Source organism: Solanum lycopersicum, chromosome 2, assembly GCF_036512215.1.
Source record: "Solanum lycopersicum chromosome 2, SLM_r2.1".
Taxonomy (NCBI): Eukaryota; Viridiplantae; Streptophyta; class Magnoliopsida; order Solanales; family Solanaceae; genus Solanum; species Solanum lycopersicum.
Window position 1 is genome coordinate 60,173,641 of NC_090801.1, and position 21,992 is coordinate 60,195,632.

Sequence of the window (21,992 nt, forward strand, 5' to 3'; positions counted from 1 at the left end):
AAACACATTTTTCACTTACTTGATTATTATAATTGATTCATGACATATAAAAATAATTATACATCGTCTTAATAGCTAAAATAAGAATGTACCCTTTGAAAGCTATTATTCATCGTGATGTTTAAGAGCGAATTCAACCCTTAGTTCAATGTAATAAAAATACTAAAAAATTAACAAAATTTCTTTAGCGCTATATCCTAGTTAAACGCATCCATTCAATGATTTAGTTTAATTTATTTTTTAATTATTAAAATATATTAAAATTAAAATAACAAAAATATATTTAAAAAATAAAATAACATAAAAGATTCTTTTCGATAATTAAATACCGTATTATCCGAGTATATTATATATTTGCATTGTGTTGGATAAGATTAGGCAAAAAAAATAATTTAAAAAGTCAATATATTATTGACCATTTCTCATTAACCAAAAAAAAATTAGTTTAAAAAACCTCCAGTAGACTCTATTCCAGCTAATTCCTGTAACCTCTCTTCTTCCCCAAAGGTCCCAAGAACTCAAACAATACACAATCGAATCGGATTCGAACATCACAAAACACACAATATCTCTCTGAATTCTTCAATACCAATTCCGTATTTATCTATTTACACCAGCATGACATCACCCAAAAAGCCACCACCAGAATCCGACCGCCCACTCACGGCGATCATGCACCAACCGGCATCTCCTCGTTTCCATTTAGGAACTCCGAATTCCGGTGCTAATCGGAAGGTTGCTATCGCCGTCGATCTTAGCGACGAAAGTGCTTATGCCGTCAAATGGGCTGTGCAAAATTATCTCCGACCAGGTGACGCCGTTATACTCCTTCACGTCCGTCCAACTTCGGTACTTTATGGAGCTGATTGGGGTGCTATTGATGTTTCTGTTGACACTGCAAATGAAGAATCACAGCGGAAACTGGAAGATGATTTTGATAACTTCACAACTACGAAATCGAATGATTTAGCTCAGCCACTTGTGGAGGCTAATATTCCATTCAAGATTCATATTGTGAAGGATCATGATATGAAGGAAAGGTTGTGTTTGGAAGTTGAGAGGTTGGGTTTGAGTGCTGTTATAATGGGGAGTAGAGGGTTTGGTGCATCAAGGCGTAGCCCGAAAGGAGGGATGCTTGGTAGTGTGAGTGATTATTGTGTGCATCATTGTGTTTGCCCCGTTGTTGTTGTTAGATATCCTGATGATAAAGATGCTACTACTGGCAATGACTCGGTCACAGATGTGCTTCACCCTGTACCTGAGGAGGAGCCTATATACCATGATGCCTCCGATAAAACCGCAGGTATATATATCTTAAGATTTTGCAAGTAGACATTGATTATGCGTGGTCTTTGTTTGATTAAAGGAATGACATGTTGATTAGTTTAAAGGATAGTACTGCCTCAAAGGTTGTGACTTTATTTAAGGGCTCATGCTTTTTGACATTTATCTTTGATTTTTCTTGGGTGATTTTAGAATATGTGAAAGTGGTCTGTTGTTACTACTCAGTACGATGTCAAGATGTTTGATTATCAGCTAGGAAGTGGGTTGGCTCTAGTTTGATGTTTCAATCGGATTAGTTAGTCGTAAGTGATGCCATGTCAAATATTATTTCTGTTTCGTTATCACAGGATGATTGTTGATTAGATGAGTAATGTATTTATGTTAGGTGAATTTTGTGTAGTTGTAGCCATTGAGCAGGGTTTGGGTATTTCTCCCTTTTTGGCCTATGGAATCAGTTGTTTGGCTTTAGGCATAGTTGATAGATGTTAGTTGTAAGTAACTTATCAATTGTGAAGCCTTTGTGGTATACATTTGTAACATATGAGTTGTTTCACTTGTTTGTGACAAAGTTCATTGGAATAATCATCCTAGTTAGTTCTTTGTGGAAAATAAATCAGTCTTGTTCTGGTTAATGATAGTAGTACTCTTTGAAAGTCACCTTCATTTCTAGAGATGCTTTAATAGGGCTTTTTAGTATCCTCAAATACCATTATTCCTGCATGTGCTGCTATTGGGTAACTTGTTCCCCTAGGTTACTTAGCGAAAGAAGCTTTTTTACCTGGGGTCCAATTACTTGTAGATGAGAGAGAGAGGAAGAAAGGTAAACAGGTGCACGGTTCTGGGGTAGATAGTGTCAACAAGGAGAGAGAAGGGATGAGGTTTAGTGGGTAGCGATTGATACAGGTGGAAAGAGAAAATGCTGGCCCTAAAATTCAGGGAATGCTACTTGGTAGAGCAGGGTGAACCCCGTGTGGTAAGTAAGTTGAGATCTCTTGTGCCCCAGGGGTTTGCTCTAGTGTAAGAAGCTCATTATTTATGGACTAGGCGCACGTTATGGGTTTGAACCCAACTACAGACAAAAGCCTGGTACTTAAAGTGAAGGGTAGATGGGTAATCCCATTATCCAACGAATTTTGAACCGTGCGCTGCTGATTCTCTTAAGATTTCTCGGTTATAAAGAAGTCGAATTCTCTTTGTTGGTTTTTCTACTTTGTCCTTGTGAAATCTCGACTTTTGAACCATTTCTATGGGGAAAATTGGAACTGGCTTCGGATGTACTCTAGCTGAAAACCAGGCTTTTGACCCTTTCTGGTATGAACCTTGACATCATGTGATCTCCATGAATTGTGTTAGTTTTCAGCTCCTGAATTTAAAACTTCTTGCATGTTTCATTTTTCTGACAGTGAGAGGTGTAGTGGTTTTGACAGTCACTCCTATTTCTGTTGCGAACCACCAAGTGTTCTTCAAGGTCACCATGCAAATAATGTTCTTATTATCCTTATCTTTTTCTTTAGATAATGATGGAACAAATGTATGTAGTATTAATATTTAATAGTGAGGTATGTGATTTACTGTAAAGATAAAAATACTTAACAACTCCAGAGTTTGGGAAATGTCTTATCTTGTTGGACACAAGTTTTCCCTTAGAGGAATATGATGCCTCAAAGGAGGCAACTGTGAAAGATATAACAATGCCCTTTCCTTCCATTAAATAGCATCAATCATGTTTTTGCGCTCGCTCTTATGGATGACATTTTGTTGATTCCTAAGCTATACTCCTTATGCAGATTCGGAGAAGGCTTCTTGAATAAGTTGAAGGTGAAGAGATGTTTGAGTACTGTTGAGGCAAATGTGATTTTGGTGTAGGCGTGGGCCATTTGGAACATGAATTTGGTGGTTCTCAGTTTCTTTTTCTGCTTGTGGTCGTCTGCTGTGTGTTGAGTTTATGAAGTTTGGAATGGTTGTAATTGTTCATGATCTTCTTTTCTTTGTTTTAGGTTTTAAAATAGTCTTGTCTGTTTTTTTTTTTTATGTGGAATAACAATCTTTTGAAGCTGCTTTGCAAGTTCAACTTCCCCATTGAATGCTTTACGACTATGCTTGAACTTTTTTATGTTATTATTGAGAGTTTCGTCACAATCTTAACTCTCAAGTATATTAGATACCTTACAATAGGCTTCAGTACTGTCCATGTGTTAGAACCCTTGAACTGTTGAAGCGGCACTTCTCATTCTTTTTCACAAGGCTAATTGCTGAATTGGAAGTTCAAATTGAGCCTTCCAGTCAGTAGATAGCTGACCTAGTCCCTTGTATTTTTATCATACGCGATGTTTGGGCTTCGAAACTAGATTGATTTAAAGCTGAAGTTCTGATTGGATGACATTTCCATTGTTCCTGTATTTTATCTTGAACCAAATATGCTTGTTTTATTTAAGTGAGACCTATTAACAGCATACTTAAAATTAGATGTGATGGTTGGTAGATACCACGTTGATCAATACTTGCCACAACCTACCTCATAACATGTAAGGTAGCTTTGTTTGGCAGTATAAGATACTTGGGAAATCATAACATCAACTATTGCTAAAGATTATGATAGAAGAGGACTGAAATAGATGATGGAATACAAACTACCCTTTTCCCTTTATAATTTTCATTGCTCATTCCCAAGTAGGTTAAAAGTATAGGACAAAATTTTTGGATTCATATTCATGCAAACCATGAACCCTAAGTTGTTTTCTAAAGCAAAATCATACACGACCTCCAGCTCTCTTCATCTCAAAGTCATCAACCAATAACAAAAATATTACAACTAGCTGGCAGGTGCTAATAATACGCGAGGTGAGCTTTCACAAAATCACCAGAGTTTCTTGTTTTATGTTCGCTCATGTCACCTCTGGTAAAATATCTTCGGCTTATCACCAGACCTCATTTGTTCTTCATCGTGGCTTTTCGTGTAGCTTCCCTAAGTGCTTTCCTCTTCTCCTCCCTGTAAAAATGTTGAAGACAATACTAGGTTATATTATCTGAAATTAACTCTGTTCCAATAGCACATCACTGTTTAACAACTAGTGATAGTGAAACTACAAATAGTACCTAGCTTTTGCAATTTCCTCTCTAGGAAGGGGTTTCTTCTTTTCCCTCTTTTTTGTTGCCACCACTTGGTTTTCTGTTTTTCCATTTTTAGTTGCACCGCTGTTTTGTCCAGCACCTTTCTTAACTGAATGTGTTTGGACATCCCTCTTCCTCTTTTTATCACCTGCTACTTCCTCTTTCAATTTCCTATTCTCATTTGCAATGCCTTCTTTATCTGAATTCTTGTCATCATCCTCTTCAGAATCCTGCTGCTCACTGTTCTCAATGCTTTCAGCACCTTGTACTTCTTCAGACTGAGCCAACGAGTTTGCAGCAGACTTGGAATTGCTCATCTTTTTCAACTGGAAAAGAAACAACACATACGAGGCCAAATGTTTTACCGAAACAAACTTGCAGCAACTTCAAAGAAGAAATATGCTTAAAATCATTCATTTGTTTTTACAACCACATATGCCACTCCCAATTCATTTTTTGAGTACCAGAAACCTTAATGAAAAGATGAAATGTTTGTTTGACTGACATGAAGAAGCTAGATTTCTACACAAGTGCAGAAGCATGAGAACTGAAGAGAAGCACACAAAACCTCATGTGTATAGGGTTGAATAGTATTTATTATGCCCAAAATTATTTTTTTTAAAAAACAAGCAATTACTAAAACGAAAAATCATTTTGAGAAAAAAAAAAGTGACTTTCGGAGGATATTTCGATGATATGCTAAGTCAGAATAACTAATGTGACTTTTTCGAACGGAATAAAAGAACAGGATAGATCATTTTGTACTTCACGCTTTACTGTAATCAATTTTAAGAATAATGACCATCATAAGTAGGACTCTTAAGCCTCCGTTCGAGCTCTCTCAACTTGATACTTCTCATCCTTGTAATTTACAGTCATTTGCTAAGCAGCTATTGACAGCACAAATTATTACCAAATAATAAGGCATACCTTGGCTACAAAAAATCCATCCATGTTGTGCACATGAGGATAGAATCGCCTTGTCTTGTCCAAAGATGTGTGGAAACGGTGCTGCCTAAAGCGAATAAATCTGGGAGAGGTAGCATTAATTAGTAGTAGAATTAGGTAACCTTTCGAGTAAAAGCGCAAACACTAAAAAATATACCCAGGCCTCCCAAAATCAAGTCCGCATGGAACAAGCTTAACATCTCTCTTCTTGAGTGCATAATCTATAACCGCTTCATTCTGCAGTTCCAAATTAGACAAATGAGTAGAATACTTTGAAAAGCATCAGTTTTTTTGAGGATTCATTTGGAAATATATGTTTAGAAAGATACCTCTTCAACCATAATGGAGCAGGTCGAATACACAATGTATCCACCTGTTTTTGAGTTGGCATCAACCATGTCAATTGCTGCAAGTATTAGTTCCTGCAAATCAAAATTGACGATGAAACAGGTTCCTCAAAGGCCACAACAACATGTGAATGGGGAATATGTGATAAAAGAAACATCATGGAGCAAAATTAACACTGCTGAAGGAGGGACATGAAGCTTCCAATACAATCACCAACACCCTCATGATTTGGGAGGACAAATATAACAACACAAAAAAAAAGGCGATAAGACAACTAGAAATGTAAAATTTGTCCTCCTATACAACAATTATGTTCAATGGAATCAATCATTAGAAACAAATACGATAAAGTTCAATTCTTTTTGCAGCTTTATCTCTTCCTGGATGCAGACTTACAGAAACCAGTATTTTCGAACAGTCAGATGCTTGCAATATACTCTGGGGTGTTCTGTTATGAATCATGACAAACTCTAAGCACCCAACTAATTCATGGAAAGTTTTCATGATATCCTCCCACAGCGCAAATCGTTGCAAGTGTATAAATATAGATGACACAAATCAACAAACTTACACATCTAACATATATACCTTCTGCAGTTGTGAGCAATTTTGTATATCTGGTGCAGTTTTGGAAGTTTTAACAGACTCATCCTTGGAGATTACCTGCACAAAGAACATAATTCATTGGTTTAAACAAGATCCAAGCCAAGCATATACATAAAAGATTACCACATACCCCAGTGCCACTGCAGGGAGCATCCAGCAAAATCCTATCAGCAGTGCTCTGACCCAAAACTTTAGGCAACTGAAATGATCCCACAAACAAGGTATTAGATCAGAGGACTAAGTCCATATCACCATTAAGAATGTAAACTAGGAAATAGAAACAGTAGAACAACGAAATCTTGTCGGATCAAAGCCTGTAGCTTAATGAAATTAGTAAAGACATACTTAAGCCAACAAGCATAAGTGCTCATGATGGAGAAAAAAATAGGACATTGCCCGCAAAATACAAAAAAAATAATTGTGCTAGTTCTAAAGGGAAGATTGCAAAATAGTCCAACTCAAACCTCTCTTCCATCATAGTTGCAGATAATGGTGTTTGTTACCCCCATGCGATGTAAATTAGCAGTGAGAGATTTAAGTCTGGACTCCTTCATCTCATTCGCATAAATAATACCTAGTTATCAAGGTAAAATATGTCAGTGTCATTCAGACAATGATTGAAATGGCAAATGCTATTAAGCACTAATCTGGAAGACAGCATTATTTACAGTAACTTCAAAAGCAGAACCAGAGCAAGGAGAATTAGAAAAATACCATGGTAAACATTAATATGTCACAAAATCTTAGGACAAACAGTAGTAAGTATATAAGACACATCAGGAATGACAACTGGAGGAAGCAAACAGATTGCTAATGCAGGCTATTATTTACGAAGTACTATCTTTTTTTACCAAGAAGGGTGTACATGAGCGAAAAGTAAAATAGAACGAAAACATCCAGTATATTTTTGTAAACTGCATTAGAAATTAGCAGGGCAAGAAATGGAAAACAATAAATTATTTTACAAGGAAAAGGAGATAATCAATTCTGACACCAGGGCAGCTACATGTATTCAATTCATTCTCCTTTCTGTATCCAGAAAGTATGGATGCATTGTGGATAAAATGGATTCATTCACAAGAACATTTACAACACGATTAACTTCACAATGAATACATACCACTATTTTTCATCAGTGCAGCAACATAAGTTGTTTTGCCTCCAGGAGCAGCACTACACCATGAAAGTTACCCACTTTAGGAGAACAAAAGCTAACAAAAATTTCACTTTTCTACTAACTGAGCTAACTAGTAAGAAGATGGCAGAAATTATTTTAGCTTTCCTCCCAAAAGAAAAGATATTAGGTGCATAACTTGAACCTAAGACGGACAAAATTATATCCAAGACAAAGCTGCTGATTTAAAGAAAGAAAGAAGAAATTAAAAGTGAGAGAGGAAAAGCAGAAGCTTTTTTTTCCGATTAGCTTTATCCTAGACTATCTAAGTATGGACTAGACAACTCTTTCAGCAATCAAACTCGTTAATTCTTACCAATACATACAAGAAAATGAAATGATAATAATTCTGAAAACAATATCGATTAAGAACTAACTCAATAGGTGGAACTTCAATAATTGACAATTGAAGCTAACATTATTTAGAAACTAAGTTATTTACTTACGCCATATCAACGACACGTTCATTCTCCTGAGGAGCAAGGGCCATTACAGGCAGAAAAGAGCTTGCACTTTGGAGCTGTAAGAAAGTTATTATTAGAAATAAGCATAACAGTTGCATATTAAGAGCAAAGATATCTTGTAAGCAAGTTAGTTATAAGTCAGGTTACCATGTAATGACCAGCCATATACTCAGGGGTGGCACCAACTGGAACTTGAGAATCATATACAACTAATCCAACCTACAAAGTCATAAATGCATATGCTGAAATAAGTAAGGATACATATGAAACTGAGAAATAACAGATTCAAATTGTTACCAAAATAATGGGTTAATCCAAAGAAATCACACTTCATCTTTGTATTTGTACCTTTGACCATTTGCTTAATGGGTCCAAATTGACACCTCTGTTAAGAAGAACGCCAGCTAAATCCCGTCTGCGAGTCTGAAATATTGTCAAAGCAATACAATTTGAGTCGACCATCAGAGCGAAAAAACGGAAGGATAGAAAAGAGACAAAAAAACATGACCTTCAAAGTGTTTGTCCGTAGAGAAATTGGTCTAGGTTTTTCAAATGCTTCAATAAGTTCAATCAGCTCAACAGGTGGAAACAACTGCAGTAAGGTCACATATCATTCAAATTGAAATGACAAAATCCAACTTTTGAGAAGGGAAAAGGTTCAGAGTCTACACTACTTTGACATAAAAATTACCTCCACCAATGACTCAATCAGAAAATCATTGTATCCATAATATGAACCCAAGTCCCTTTTAAGTTGATCAACGTAATCCTTACGTGTCACACCTTCTTGCCTCAATGACTTCAAATTTGAAAGCACTCTAACAACTGCATTTATTTTATGATATTTGAATGATAAACTTACATCACGAGAAAAAATATATAATTCAATAAGGAGAAGAAACTCACTCTCTTTTATCCTCCTTTGGAGGTTAGAGAGATCTGGGGGTCTCTGTGTTTCTTCTTCAAGCTCCTAAAAGCACAGACAAATTAGGCATTCATGATTATTTTTCCCCCTGAATGAGTATATAACAAATCAAACCACTAATCAAGAACTTGAACATTAAAGGAAACCTCAGTTGTTGGCAGTCTGAAATCATCAGCTTCTTCTTTAATATTGAGCTGTAGTTCTAAATCATTGTCCTCTTCTTCTCTTTTCCTTTCATCATCAATAGCTTTAGACTTCCTTACAAGATCATTATCATCTGCATCAGAGTCAGAATCTGCATTTGAATCCGAATTAACATCTGAACCATCATCTGCAAACATATGACAAAACAAAGAAGAAGTTAGAGAGTCATAAATGATGGCTAAAAGTTAGAACACAAACGCAATGCCTTAAGTTAAGATTGTACCAGCATCACCACTTCCTAATATATCAGCAGCAAAGGGGTCATCAATGTCAGAAGACATCTCAGAATCTGAATTAATTTCCTGTTCATCATCTTCTTGAAAATCCCCATCCGTTCCTTCACTATCACTAAAAAGTTCCTCCTTTTCCAGTGGCTTAGCTGGCAAAGGCTCCTTCTTTTGCTTCTTCTTCGCAGGGAGTTTCCCTAATTTAGAACTTGATTTCTTACCGAGCTTGGGACCAGCCATTTAAGCTACAATGCAACAAAAAGTTTTCACAAATAAAACCCTAATTCACTTCCAAAACTTGTACCAGAATGGAAAATCAACAAAACCCTAATTTTTTTCCCAATATAACTATACGTTAGTTGAAGTGAGCCCAATAAAATTAGTTGAAAAGAAAAAAAAACCACAGAGGCATGCAAAGAGGAAGATGAAGATACCTTTGGAGGGAACGGCTGAATGTGGGAAAATTAATTAGCGAGGGCTTTTGGATTGGGTGCAAATTTTGGGTTTGGGTCTAATATTGTGTATTATTGTTCATCTTCTTTCGGCCCAGTTAAAGGAGAATGTGGGCTTCCGTTTTTGGGCCGCCATTTAATTGAAATTTTTTTTTTTGGATTAGGCAACATATGTTTAAGGAAAAATAACTTACATACACAACTATAAGTTTTATATTCTCTAATTTTCCCTTCTTTTTTTAAATATTACATAATTCCCTTTTTTTTAAATTTTAGTAGAAGTGTATAGATACATAACATTCTCTCTCATATAATACACAATCCCCCAATATAATGCCTATTTTTTCTCCACTAAAACACTCAATCTTCTAAATCAGATTTTTGAATTATTAATTTTAATTAAAACACTCAATTTTTAAATTTTGAATTTCAAAATTCAAAAAATTTGAAATTTCAAAAAAATGCACAATTTCTCTCCCGTTCTTATTGTTCTTCTTACTCCATCATCGAATAGTACAAAGTCTCCAGCTTTCGTCAAAATCATCGGTTTTTCTTTTTATGCCTTTCCCTTTTAATCATTCTCAGAAGTTTTTCATCAGATATCACTAACCCTACAACCCCTTCGCTAGAATTTCATATGTCTTTCACTTCCACACCCATTGCCGGTGACAATCCATCTCAGCCGCCGTCGGCGGCGGCGGCTATTCCGAAGCTCCGACAGCCGGGGATGGAGAGGACGGGAATTGTTGATGAGAATGGGGCAGAAAATAGAAAAAAATCTTTGCATGATCCTATGAATCTTTAGAAGGATTCAAACAAAGACTCTGGCATATTTTATTGGTTTCTTCTTTTTATTTTTAATCCATCATCGTCTTTTTCTTCTTAATCTGTAATCGTCTTAACCCAACATCTTTTTATTATTAATTCATCATCAGTTCGTCTTTTCTTCTCTTTTTTCTTATAATGTATCATTCAATAAGTTTAGTAAATGCGTCATCAACTGTGCTTGATGATACATATAGAATCCGTGTGTACAGTGTTTAGTCAATGCACTGATACATGTAGTAGATATGTATCACATGTTTTGCATGTAGTATGAATTTCTGAAAACTAATATCATGTATCAATAAGGTATTAGTTGTTTAGTTGATGTACTGATACATGTTTTGAAAATTGTTATAATGTATCATTCACTAAGTTTAATAAATGCGTCATCCACTGTACTTGATGATACATATAGAATCAGTGTGTATATTGTTTAGTCAATGTTTCTGATACATGTATTAGATATGTATCACATGTTATAATGTTTTAGTTAATTCACTTATTGAATTCCTTAAAATTTTACTTTTTTCAATCATGTTATGCCTTCATATTATATGTAGAAAGGCTTAATACAAGCAAATAACAGCTGGAACTGAAACAAACGTACATTCATGTATATAATAACAACAATTACACTACGATAGCATATACTGAACTGAACACAAGCAACTAGCACTATATAAAATAGAAAGAGATACGACATGATGAATACAACAATATTCTTCTTATTCCCCAGCGTTTTATCTAGTGATGATTATGATGGCCGGGTAACTTCTCCTTGATCTTCTCCATCATACTCTTCTTCTCATGCTCTGTAGTAGTTGTAGTAGTTGTTGTGGTTCGAGTTCCAACACCATGTGCTTGGTGATGTGGTTCCTCATTCTTGTGCTTTCCACCTGTGAATTTCTCCTTTATCTTCTCTTTCAGCCCTTTCTTCTTCCTTCTCCCACCTTGTCCATCATCCTCCGACTGCACCAAAGTAGTAATTGAATGATATTATATATATCTTGTGTGACTATAAAATGGATAAAATTTCAGTAATTCAACTAAAAAAAGGTGTCAAATAAATTGATAGTTTGTTCGAACAAACAAACATAAGATGAGAATTGAGAAGGGGCATGATAAAAATTTGAAATTAATATCCAATTAATTGCTGATTTAATGCTGATTAATGATCTGTTACCACAAATTAAGTTGTTTTACTAACAACATAACTTTACCGTTTTTCCCCCTATTTTTTCTCAACAGTTTGAAATTACCATGTATCATTTACCATGTATCACTACAATCTAAAGTATCACGGCTCAACACATTTAAGGGATTTTTTGTAATTACTAAACTTGTCGGGACAGAATGTAATTATTGAATTACACTATGAGATTCTTTAAATTTATACTATGTTTAATTGAATTTCATGAAGTCAATTGATTTTAATATTATTTTTTTACAATAATTTTCGAGTTATCATAGAACTTCTCTTGATCCGGCTCCTCACAATTTCTCTTCTCTTCATTTTCCCCAAGTTTCTATTTGGATTAATGAACGTGTCATAGGTTAAAATAAATGGTTAAGATTTAATTTTTCAAAGTAAACCTCTGACAATGATTTAGTTAATAAATACATTATATATTAAGTATTAAAAATTATTATAATATAACTATCTTAGCAACATATCGTCTTGTCTATACATAAAACTTTTTATTTTATATTTATGGACAAGATAATATGTTGCTAAGATTATGAAATTATAATAATTTTAATACTTGATATATAATGTATTTATTAACTAAATCATGGTTAGAGATTTACTTTGAAAAATTAAATCTTAATCATTTATTTTAACATATGACACGTGTCATTAATCTAAATAGAAACTTGGCAAAAATGAAAAGAAGAGAAATTGAGAGAAGCCTAATCCAACTTCTCTTCATTTTCTTGTCATTTTCATTTTTTGAATTTATATAACATGAGTTATGTACACTTCTATATTTTACATATACATCCTTATATAGTACAATTAGTGAATATGCCTTGTAGTATGACAGAATGGTCACTTTGCTTTATTTTCCTAATTTTTTTAGTAATTTTCGATAGAAAATTAGTGATCTTTTATTAACAGAAGATATATATAAGTGAATTTTGTAGAAAATTTATCATAATTGAGGAATCTTTTTAAGATATTCACCATAGTTAATATTAAGAAAAGTTTAGTTTCACTTATATATAATATTTTGATTAAAATAATAAATTCGAGTTAGAACTCACAAACTCGCCCTAATCCACGTTGTTTTAGACTAGAATATTGCCAAGTGGTAATGCTTTGCAATTTGCAAAGTGTCATTTTGAAAGGTAGTGTTGTGACTTTCTCATGATTAAAAACAAGATGAACAAAGGAAAAATATCAATTTGGGTACTGTATATGTTCCAGAAGTATCAATACATCACATTACAGCTAAAAAAATTCTGAGTGCTGCAACTTTTTTAGTGAATCAAAAGCATCTTCTCTATGCATTTCGGGGGATTTAACTCCCAACCATTATTTATTTTCTACATTTCGTAAGTACACACTTGAATGAAAATTATGTGTCATAATTTAAAATAAAAGGTCGAGACTTAAAACTTTAGTTTTTACATTACTTCCATCCAAGACCTGATTTTACAACCTACAGAATTATATAGCTAGTTTTTGGGGTGTGAGTTAGACCTAAGACCTAATTTTACAACCTTCAGAATTATATAGCCAAAAATTAAACCGCAAAACATGACGATAGTGTACTAATCAATGACTCATAATTGGTGTCAAAAGCTGAGTTCCTTAAAATTAATATGATGAATATCTTAAAAGCGATTTAGTTTTGCTTTTATATATGATTTTACTTGAAAGTTTAGTGCGTATAAGATCATAATCAGGTTTATTTTAAAAATAAGATCTACTAAATAAAATTTAATGTGTATAAATCTAAGTTTTTCTTTAATTTGAACGAAAGAAATACTGATAATTTTAGATTAAGAATCTCGTAACCGTGGATAAATTGACATGACTTTGACTAAAGTATACTTTGGTTTAGGCATACTTGAACAAGAATAATCTGCCTTCGGTGGGTCCATTAATTAATTAGTTATGTTTTCATGTTAATAACCAATATAATTAATCATGAATATTTATCGTCTTATTAATTTTATACTATTCTTTAATTCATTCAATGTTAATAAGCACCATGCTATATAATTCATGAATGTCTATCACCTTATAGTATTAATTTAAACAATCGTCATCTAGTTAGGAATATTAAGTCTTTGGAGTTGAGCCCCTTTTGTTAAAAGCAAAGAAAAAAAATCAAGAGGGCTTAATTGTGTGGCTATGATTCAAGGAAGGAAAGGGTAAAAAAAATTTGAGGAATCATTGTCTTTATGGTTGTGAAACACACAAATCAGATCTTTCAGGTGAAGCAGAATCCAAAGATATTTTCAATGTAAAGGACCTACCAAAAGCTATAGATGAAGGACAAAAATAAAATATCATTTTATCACAAGGTTATGGTGGATACCATTTTGAATATAATGACACCATGTCCACACATATCTCAAAAAATAGTGTATTGCAATTTTCTTCTTCACGCAATGTGTTACCACCACACAAATTAAAGTTACTTTCTAGACTAGATTCCTTAATTATATTGAGTGTTAACTACTTATAACCAAGTTAGTATATATGTTTAGCTTTTAAATTTTTTGTTTTTTTGAGTGATTTTGTATTGTACTGTTGATGGTACGTGTGAATTAATAATTTAAACCTTATTATGACTTATAAGTGATGCATCATTTAACATGCATGCATTATACAGTTCTTTATATTATAAGTACGTGTGTGTGAAACTTAAATATCAAATATAAACATTAGATAACTTGAAAAATTGCAGTTAAATTACTACTTTTGTTACGGGCTTGCGGCGATGTGTCGTGTATTTGATTGCAAATTGTAATTAATTATGTTAATAGGGTTTGTGTTACTGTTATGCACGTGGTCATGTAGAAAACTTTGCTTCTAATTGGCCCGAGTCTGTTAATTAATCTCATTATTATACTATACTTTAATGGTGTAGATCGAACTATAGATTATAGATTAATAAAAAGCGTCATGATTAAGGTCTCGCATGCAAATTAAAATATTACAGTCCCATTATCCTTGAGTATATGCTTAGTCTTAATAAAATATTGTTAGCTGTTGTCAGCTTGTCACTAAATCTTCCACCCTGACATAATTTAATCAAAATTAAACCTTAATAATCAGCACATGTAATGTTTTATCTTAACTTTAATTATACCCCTTTATAATCTTAATAATAAAAGTCTCTCTTTTGTGTCGGTACTCAATATTTGACCTAGTAGTTCACAAATCCAGAAACCAAATTAAGATTAAATTTCAAGTTCAAGCAAGTTAAGATTTTTTTTATTATTTACTCGGAGTTTTGACTTTTTGGGCTTTTTGTTCTTTAGGTGATTTGAACATATACTTTTAATAATGGAGATGAAGGATGTTTACTGTTCGAGCTACCACTCTTATTTAATTTCTTTTCATCACCTGTACTGATGAGAGCATGTAGAATTAATAATAAAGGTACATGCAAGTTGATCAAAACACTAATTAATTTCATAAGCATGTGAAAAGAAAATCCTATACATTAAGATGAGATCTTGACACAAATGATCCCACCACTATTTACTAACAAAAATATCTCTATATGTACTTGGTTGAACACGTTAACTTGCAGTTAACTAAATGATGTCACGTCTTTTCTTTAATAGCTTAATTTTTAGAAGAGATCAATATATATGCACTTCAACAAAATAAAGTAATAGTTGGAGCAATTAGTGAATAATTAATAGTACATTTCTATATTATTCCTCTTTAAAGGGTTGTCATGTAGAAAACTTGTGGAGTATGCAAAGCATCACTTAAAAAACAATGCTATCAAGGATAAGGACAAGTGTCTCAGGTTCATGCACAGTTCTACTCAAGTTGTGAGTTGTGACATTTGAGTACCAAAAGGTCAATTGATAACCATGGAAGCAATTAAAAGTAGAAGAGGCCAAATTCCAGTGGAATCTACAATTTTATCTACTATGGTCCCACCTCTATTTCAACAAAAACTTGGTAGGAGTAGTATATTTTTGGAATTTTAGGACCCTGCACACGTTGTTGGTTTCCTCTTAGGTGGGCGGGGTAGGCGGGGCGGGACTAACTGAATTCCAGAGTTCAGACAAGCTCAATACATTTTTCATAGATTTTATATTTACATATTAGAAAATTAAATAATTATATACATATATCAACTTGTGATCTCCATAACAAAATTGACTAGGGGCCATGAAAATGCTAGAACTGTGTTCGAACTCCAATATTATCCACTCCAAATTCCTAATCCTAGCCCCACCCTACCAGGGGCTTGGGGTAGGGGGTGAGGTTGTTAAATATATATTTTTTGGTCCAATTCAATGTCTCTAATTGAGTCAATATGTGGACCGGTTGGTTTGAAATTGGACCATATTAATTGTCAAGATAGAAATAGTGACAAAGGAATTGTGAGTGATCACAAAATAAGGCAATAAGATCATATCATGCAATAATTCAAAATAAAGTTGGTAGTGCTTGCTGGTAGTTAGTATTGGTCATTAAATTTAGGTCCATTTTGACATTATTTAGTTGGCTATAAAAAGTCTAAGCAACTATAGTATACTTATTAGAGAATTGACTTTTTATCTCCTTTACTTAACCTCCTGCCACTAAAAACACCACTTGTCAAAAACTTACTTTAATTGTTAATAGCCTTTTTTCGTGGCCATGGATAACTAGGTAAAAAAAAATAAGTATCTTGATATAGTTATGGACCACTAGAATAAAGAGTTGTGCTTTCTGGAACAAAAACAAAAATAAGCATCCATTTCAAAATATAATAATATTTTTTGGTTAGACGCTAATCTTTTATAATATGTTAAATTATACTGAACTGGTCTCGATCTTTATTTTTAACAATGAGGCATTCTTTATTGTATTTGGTGCAAAATGTCAGTAATGCTTGCCATGAGTAAAACCATGAGTTATCAATCATTATCAACTATAATTGAGAGATGTGTTGTCCTAATCATCTTTTTTCCCTCATCTTTATTTGCTGCATCTGGTTTTTATATTTTCAAGTAGACAAAAATAAAAAAACAAAAACTCAGCACATGGAAAATAATAGTATTCTCATCTAGGAATTAAAATTAGGATAAATATAATAAAAAATTAGTGTATGCAGTAAAATCATTATACAGATTCCAAGTAAGAGCAAATGGGAACAAGAAAGACTAGCTAACTCACATGTCAATTTACAAGAAGATTTATTCATACATTGATCAGATAACAGAATTAGCTTTTGAGCTGTAAATATCCCGATTATCTCCATCTCCATGAACTCCTTTCTATCTTCTCTTTAGGTCTTGTAATGCCCTGAAAATACAAAAAGAGAACAGAACACACATTCAGCTGTAGAAATATTGGAATGTGTTACCTCTCTGTTTGACCTACTTTTCTTTTAGTCTGTTTAAAAAAATAATCGTTCCGTTTTTCAACGATTATGAGATTGAAATGTCAAATATTGAAACGGAGGGAGTGATTGATAACAGGTAGGGAATTAAAGACTTACACAATAATGGGATTGGATATTTTCCTCTGTTCTGTTAGGTGAAAATCCAATTATACTTCTTCTGTTAAATCTGTTAGTGGAATCTTCACTACTAGAAGAGCTTGAAGTCAATGAGGGAGGATTAGGTTGATCTGAAGTTGAAGAAGATAAAGGAACAACTTGATTATCACCATCACTGCTTCCATCATCTTCGTCTTCTTCCGTATCATCATCATCATCTTCTTCTTCTTCCGTATCATTATGATCATTAAGATGTTGATCTGCGCCATCATTATTATTTCTGTGAAAACATTTCTGGCAAACAGAAACAGTGGGACCAAGCTTAGAGCCAGAGCCAGTCCATGGGGTAAGTGATTGGCAAGAATTACAGAGAAGAATCCTTGAATGTTTAGCTACAAGGAAATTGGCTGTGTGAACTCTGGCATCACAATCCCAACAAAGACTGGCTTGATCTGATTCACAATAAACTCTTGCTATGGAACTGCACAACTCACATTTCTTCATTGTTAATAATTGTTATCACACATACAGAGTCACTGAACAAAAGATTTTTACAATTTTTCTATCTCAAATTTAGGTAAATCTTTAGGTCTTTGGAGATTATGATGTGTTACAAGAAATATAGTAAGTGCCTACAACACTACAAACCACATTTGCCCTTATATAGAAAAAAGGTAAAAATAACTTAGAAGTCACATCACTCCCCCCCCCCCCCCCCCACCCTTTTCCTTTTTTAAACTTTTGTTAGTGACTAACAACTGTCAAATTACCAAAAATAGATCTTATCAAGTGTTAATCTAATTCTAATTCTTGAACCAAGAAAAGATCTAGAGTAGTTAATTTTGTTCTAGTTCTTTGGAATAGGTAAGGAGAAAAGTACTTTTCACTTCAAATATAATATAATATATTCACTCTTTGCTATTTTCAATAATTTATTTTGACTTTGACACGTATGTTTTGAAATTTATAATTTAAAATAAATCATTGATGGTTGTGTAACTATAAATAATTTGGGTATAATAAATATTTTAATATTAAGTTGTAATTATAGAAATGTTTTATTCCTTTTTAGACTACTAAAAAAAATAAGTTATATAAACCGAGACAAAAACGATATATAATTCTTATTTTTTTTAACCTAATACAATAATTATAAGGTATTAAGGAATACGAATGGACCCCTCTTGAACAAAAATAGCTTTACCCCTGCACGCCGTTGTAGTTTAATAAATAGGCTTCATGAAAATAGCAGAGGACTTAACACCATTCTGGTTTATTTGCTTAAAAAGCTCCTGTTGAAAAACCAATAATTATCTGTTTAGTAATACTAATTTGTAATTTTTTTAATATTAAATTCAGTTAATATGAAATGAAAGAAAATAGAAATATGTCTGAATCCAGATGGCATCATAAAGAGTTTTGTTTGCTTGCTTTTTTTTTCGACGAACCAGGATGAGTTAAGCCCCAGCTTAGTGACAGTGATGTAACTTTGGGGGTCCAAATTAAATGATAATGTCGTAGAGTATCGTCAAACCTCCATAAAACGTTTATTTATTTTTTTCCACTCATAACGTAATGTGCATCATATACTTTTGATGAATTGACGAGTAGATGCTTTGTTATACAGCCACATTAACGTTGGTAAAATTACCACATAGCGTCGCACCATTTGTAACACAACTTTTACTATATTAGAATATCGATGATCAATAATATATTCAGTGACATATACAATGTAATTTACAAGTTAAGTTTGAGAAGAATAAATTCAGTTGGAGCTTAGTTGATTCAACATACTTTGTGCGAGGATTTTTTATTAAACTAAACCATTATATAAAGCAATTTATCAAATAATATATTTTTTTAAAATTTTACATAACTAGTATAATCGTATTTCACTGTAACATTTTAGGGTATATTTCATTTTTTAAAAACTAACAACGTTAGGTTAGTATATGTTACCGTAAGTAACGCTTTACTCCTAAAACGTTATTTTTGAATAACGTTTTACTCCTAAAACGTTACTGTGAATAGCGTATATCAATCTAACGCCGTCAGCTTTTAAAAAATAAAATATACCCTAAAACGTTACTGTGAAATACGTTTATACTAGTTTTATAAAATCTTAGAAAAATATATTATTTTGATGAATTACTTTATATAATGAGTTAGTTTGATTAAAACTGGTTTAATTATTCGGAGATATGAATCTAAAAAAACAAGGATAACATATAGAAACTATGACCCACGCATCTATAGTTGGGGCTAGGGAATGCTGAGGCCCATACTTTTCTAGAACAACTTTATATCACACAAACAAATAATAATGGCTATCCTCCATACTCAGATGTAAGATTATTAGGTCCATGTATAATCATGTTTCTAATCTATGTGCACATTTGTCTACATATATATGTATTATAAATGTCTCAATCTAATATCAAATGTCCCTTTCATTCTCTACATATAATATAATACATGAATATATATGGAATGATATCTTAATGCAATATAGTAATATTTATGAATGGATGTCTCTTGGTGGGGGCGTCATCTCAGGAAGGTTTATCCACATTCATGCGGTGTTTAGTACGAAAGAAAATATTATTGACTGAAAAATATTTTTCAAAAATTGTGTAATATAGTATTTACCATTTATTTTTTTCGGTTTTTAGTAAGTATGAATAAATAAATTTATTTTAAGAATATTTGTACATAATTTAGTTAAACACCAGAGGGTGGGAGAGGGGTTGGGAGTTTTAGGTGTGGGGTTGCTAACAGTTGAAGTAAGGAATGAGGTGGGGTAGAGGGGTCTATAGCAAAATTATTTTCTTAATTTTCATAAAAATATTTTGATCAATTAAATTCAAAACACACACACCCTCAATATATATTTGATACCAAATCATATTACATTATCATAGAAGTGTATGTAAAAAAATATTTAATACTATAATATTTATCATTAATCTGATATAAATATCGAATCTAAATAGTTATTTTCTATTTTAGCTCCATCATTCACTATTCGTTTTAATAAAATAAAATTATTGTCTTACATGGAGGAGAGAAAAAATAAAACTCACACAGTCCTGTCTTAAATAATTTATTCCCTTCTTTTCAAATTAATTGAATTGTTGAGATGTCTTACGTCGTTTAAGGAAAAAAGATTAAAACATAAATTATACCTAACTTTTCATTTTTACCCTTATTCATTATTATCAAATTTATGATTAAAATAACTAAATGTTAATTATTAATTAATTATAATACTAACTATTGAACGATAAAATTGAAAAAATGTTAGTCTTAAAAATTAAATAATTAAGTTAATTTATAAAATAAAAATATTTTAACAATTCAATTAATTTAAAATAGAAAGAAGTACTACCATGTAATAGCAGATTTTCATATAAAATTAAATAATTGTGTGTTGATTTGAAATGTATTAGATGTGCTAGCCACCATTGTTTGTCACAAAAACACTTAATAAATGGCCATGAATCAAGTAACCATAAGTCATAGCCCCAACTTTTGGCCACTTGTCTGAATTAGTGTAGTGTAGGACACTGAGTCAAGAAAGATATACTCAAACCAAAAGACCAAACAAACTACAAAAGTATCATATGGTCTATTCAAGCACACTTATATTTTCCACCTTCTTTACTTTATTTCAAAATTCGAAATGTCTTTATTATTTTAAAAGCTAGTGTTTGACTATATATTTCATTAAAATTTAAATATTATTGTTTTGATATTCGTCGAAAAATAGGGTTTAGGATTTGAACTTGTATGTGGATATTCATTTTAATTACTTAAATTTTTATCAAAATTTTGTAAAAACATGAACTTTCACCCGAAAATTCAAAAGCTGATGTGAAACAATTTTTTGAAACCTGAAAACTTCATGAAACAACAATGTTTTAATTCTTCTTCTAAAAATCTACTCTTAAAAATGAGTGGTCTTGAATTATCAAATTCGTTTGCCTTGTGAATAAAATTTCAAGGTTTTGTTTCACGAGCAATATTTTTGACCTTGAATGTTTGTCAACAAGTGGGGAACTTCTTAAGTTTTAAATTGGGCTTATAAATTCTAGCCCATTTTTTACGTTGGGTTAAACTGTTCTCAGAGCCCAGAAAATCCTTGCGGTTTCTGTTGGTGACGACGTGGCAAGAAAAGAAGAGAACAGAAGGCCTTCATTTGTTCTTGTAGTGATTTGGGCTCAATATAAAATAGGCTGCTTCATAACAAATGTATATATGAGCCCAGCTTCTAAGAAGTTTCCTGATAGAAACGTGTACAAGTAAGTAAATATTATATTTTGTAATTACATGTAGATATTATGTGCACTTATTTTAGGTTATTTGTTATAACATAGATCAATTAGGAGATGTTATTTGACAAAGTGGCTTTTGCCGTGTTAGTGAGAAGTAGTAGGTATCACGTGAAATTAGTTAAGGTGCGAAAGCTAATCTGAACATCACGATCATTAAAAAAAATCAAGAGTTTTCGTATATAGCTAGTGACGGAGAAGTTTTTGAGTCATACTCAACCTAGTTCATTACTTCATTCAATATTGGCCTCGTCATATATTGTTAATGTTTTCAGATGTTGAGTCTTGAATGGAAAGTATTGAGTCGTTCCACATCGATAGACATTAGGATTTCGATCCTACTCTTTATACGTTGTTGAATAATTATATTTTTTTGTGATTGAGTTAATTCAAATATCACTTAT

General features: G+C 32.6%; 3 protein-coding genes across 3 annotated transcripts; 1 reads left to right on the forward strand and 2 right to left on the reverse strand.

The window, feature by feature from the left end:
• Positions 1-316: 316 nt before the first annotated feature.
• LOC101247579 (universal stress protein PHOS32) lies at positions 317-3,375 on the forward strand. The gene is made up of 2 exons (XM_004232729.5): positions 317-1,303; positions 3,072-3,375. The coding sequence occupies exons 1-2, from the start codon at positions 619-621 to the stop codon at positions 3,089-3,091; spliced, it is 705 nt and encodes a 234-aa protein (XP_004232777.1). The 5' UTR covers positions 317-618; the 3' UTR covers positions 3,092-3,375.
• A 528-nt stretch (positions 3,376-3,903) lies between these two features.
• Positions 3,904-9,801, reverse strand: LOC101247282 (26S rRNA (cytosine-C(5))-methyltransferase NOP2B-like). Its single transcript, XM_019212333.3, has 18 exons — positions 9,726-9,801; positions 9,288-9,536; positions 9,007-9,191; positions 8,842-8,905; positions 8,627-8,760; positions 8,444-8,527; positions 8,284-8,358; positions 8,083-8,154; positions 7,918-7,991; positions 7,418-7,470; positions 6,762-6,871; positions 6,428-6,496; positions 6,280-6,354; positions 5,673-5,765; positions 5,501-5,580; positions 5,326-5,425; positions 4,381-4,721; positions 3,904-4,273 (listed from the first exon to the last, which is right to left on the reverse strand). Exons 2-18 carry the CDS (start codon positions 9,529-9,531, stop codon positions 4,213-4,215), a joined length of 1,914 nt encoding a protein of 637 aa, XP_019067878.1. The 5' UTR covers positions 9,532-9,536; positions 9,726-9,801; the 3' UTR covers positions 3,904-4,212.
• Positions 9,802-16,820: 7,019 nt separating this feature from the next.
• On the reverse strand, positions 16,821-17,894 carry LOC101246984 (zinc finger protein CONSTANS-LIKE 2). The gene is made up of 2 exons (XM_004232727.5): positions 17,255-17,894; positions 16,821-17,058 (listed from the first exon to the last, which is right to left on the reverse strand). Exons 1-2 carry the CDS (start codon positions 17,756-17,758, stop codon positions 17,005-17,007), a joined length of 558 nt encoding a protein of 185 aa, XP_004232775.1. The 5' UTR covers positions 17,759-17,894; the 3' UTR covers positions 16,821-17,004.
• Between the last annotated feature and the right edge of the window lie 4,098 nt (positions 17,895-21,992).

Excerpts from the sequence above, each read along its gene's own strand:
- LOC101246984 (XM_004232727.5), bottom strand. The coding sequence starts at position 17,758 with ATGAAGAAATGTGAGTTGTGCAGTTCCATAGCAAGAGTTTATTGTGAA. Across the intron at positions 17,059-17,254 it reads ATATCCAATCCCATTATTGT|GGCATTACAAGACCTAAAGA; the intron begins GTAAGTCTTTAA and ends TTGTATTTTCAG.
- LOC101247282 (XM_019212333.3), bottom strand. The coding sequence starts at position 9,531 with ATGGCTGGTCCCAAGCTCGGTAAGAAATCAAGTTCTAAATTAGGGAAA. Across the intron at positions 8,761-8,841 it reads CCAAAGGAGGATAAAAGAGA|TTGTTAGAGTGCTTTCAAAT; the intron begins GTGAGTTTCTTC and ends AAATAAATGCAG. Across the intron at positions 6,497-6,761 it reads GCAACTATGATGGAAGAGAG|TTGCCTAAAGTTTTGGGTCA; the intron begins GTTTGAGTTGGA and ends GGATCATTTCAG.
- LOC101247579 (XM_004232729.5), top strand. The coding sequence starts at position 619 with ATGACATCACCCAAAAAGCCACCACCAGAATCCGACCGCCCACTCACG. Across the intron at positions 1,304-3,071 it reads TGCCTCCGATAAAACCGCAG|ATTCGGAGAAGGCTTCTTGA; the intron begins GTATATATATCT and ends CTCCTTATGCAG.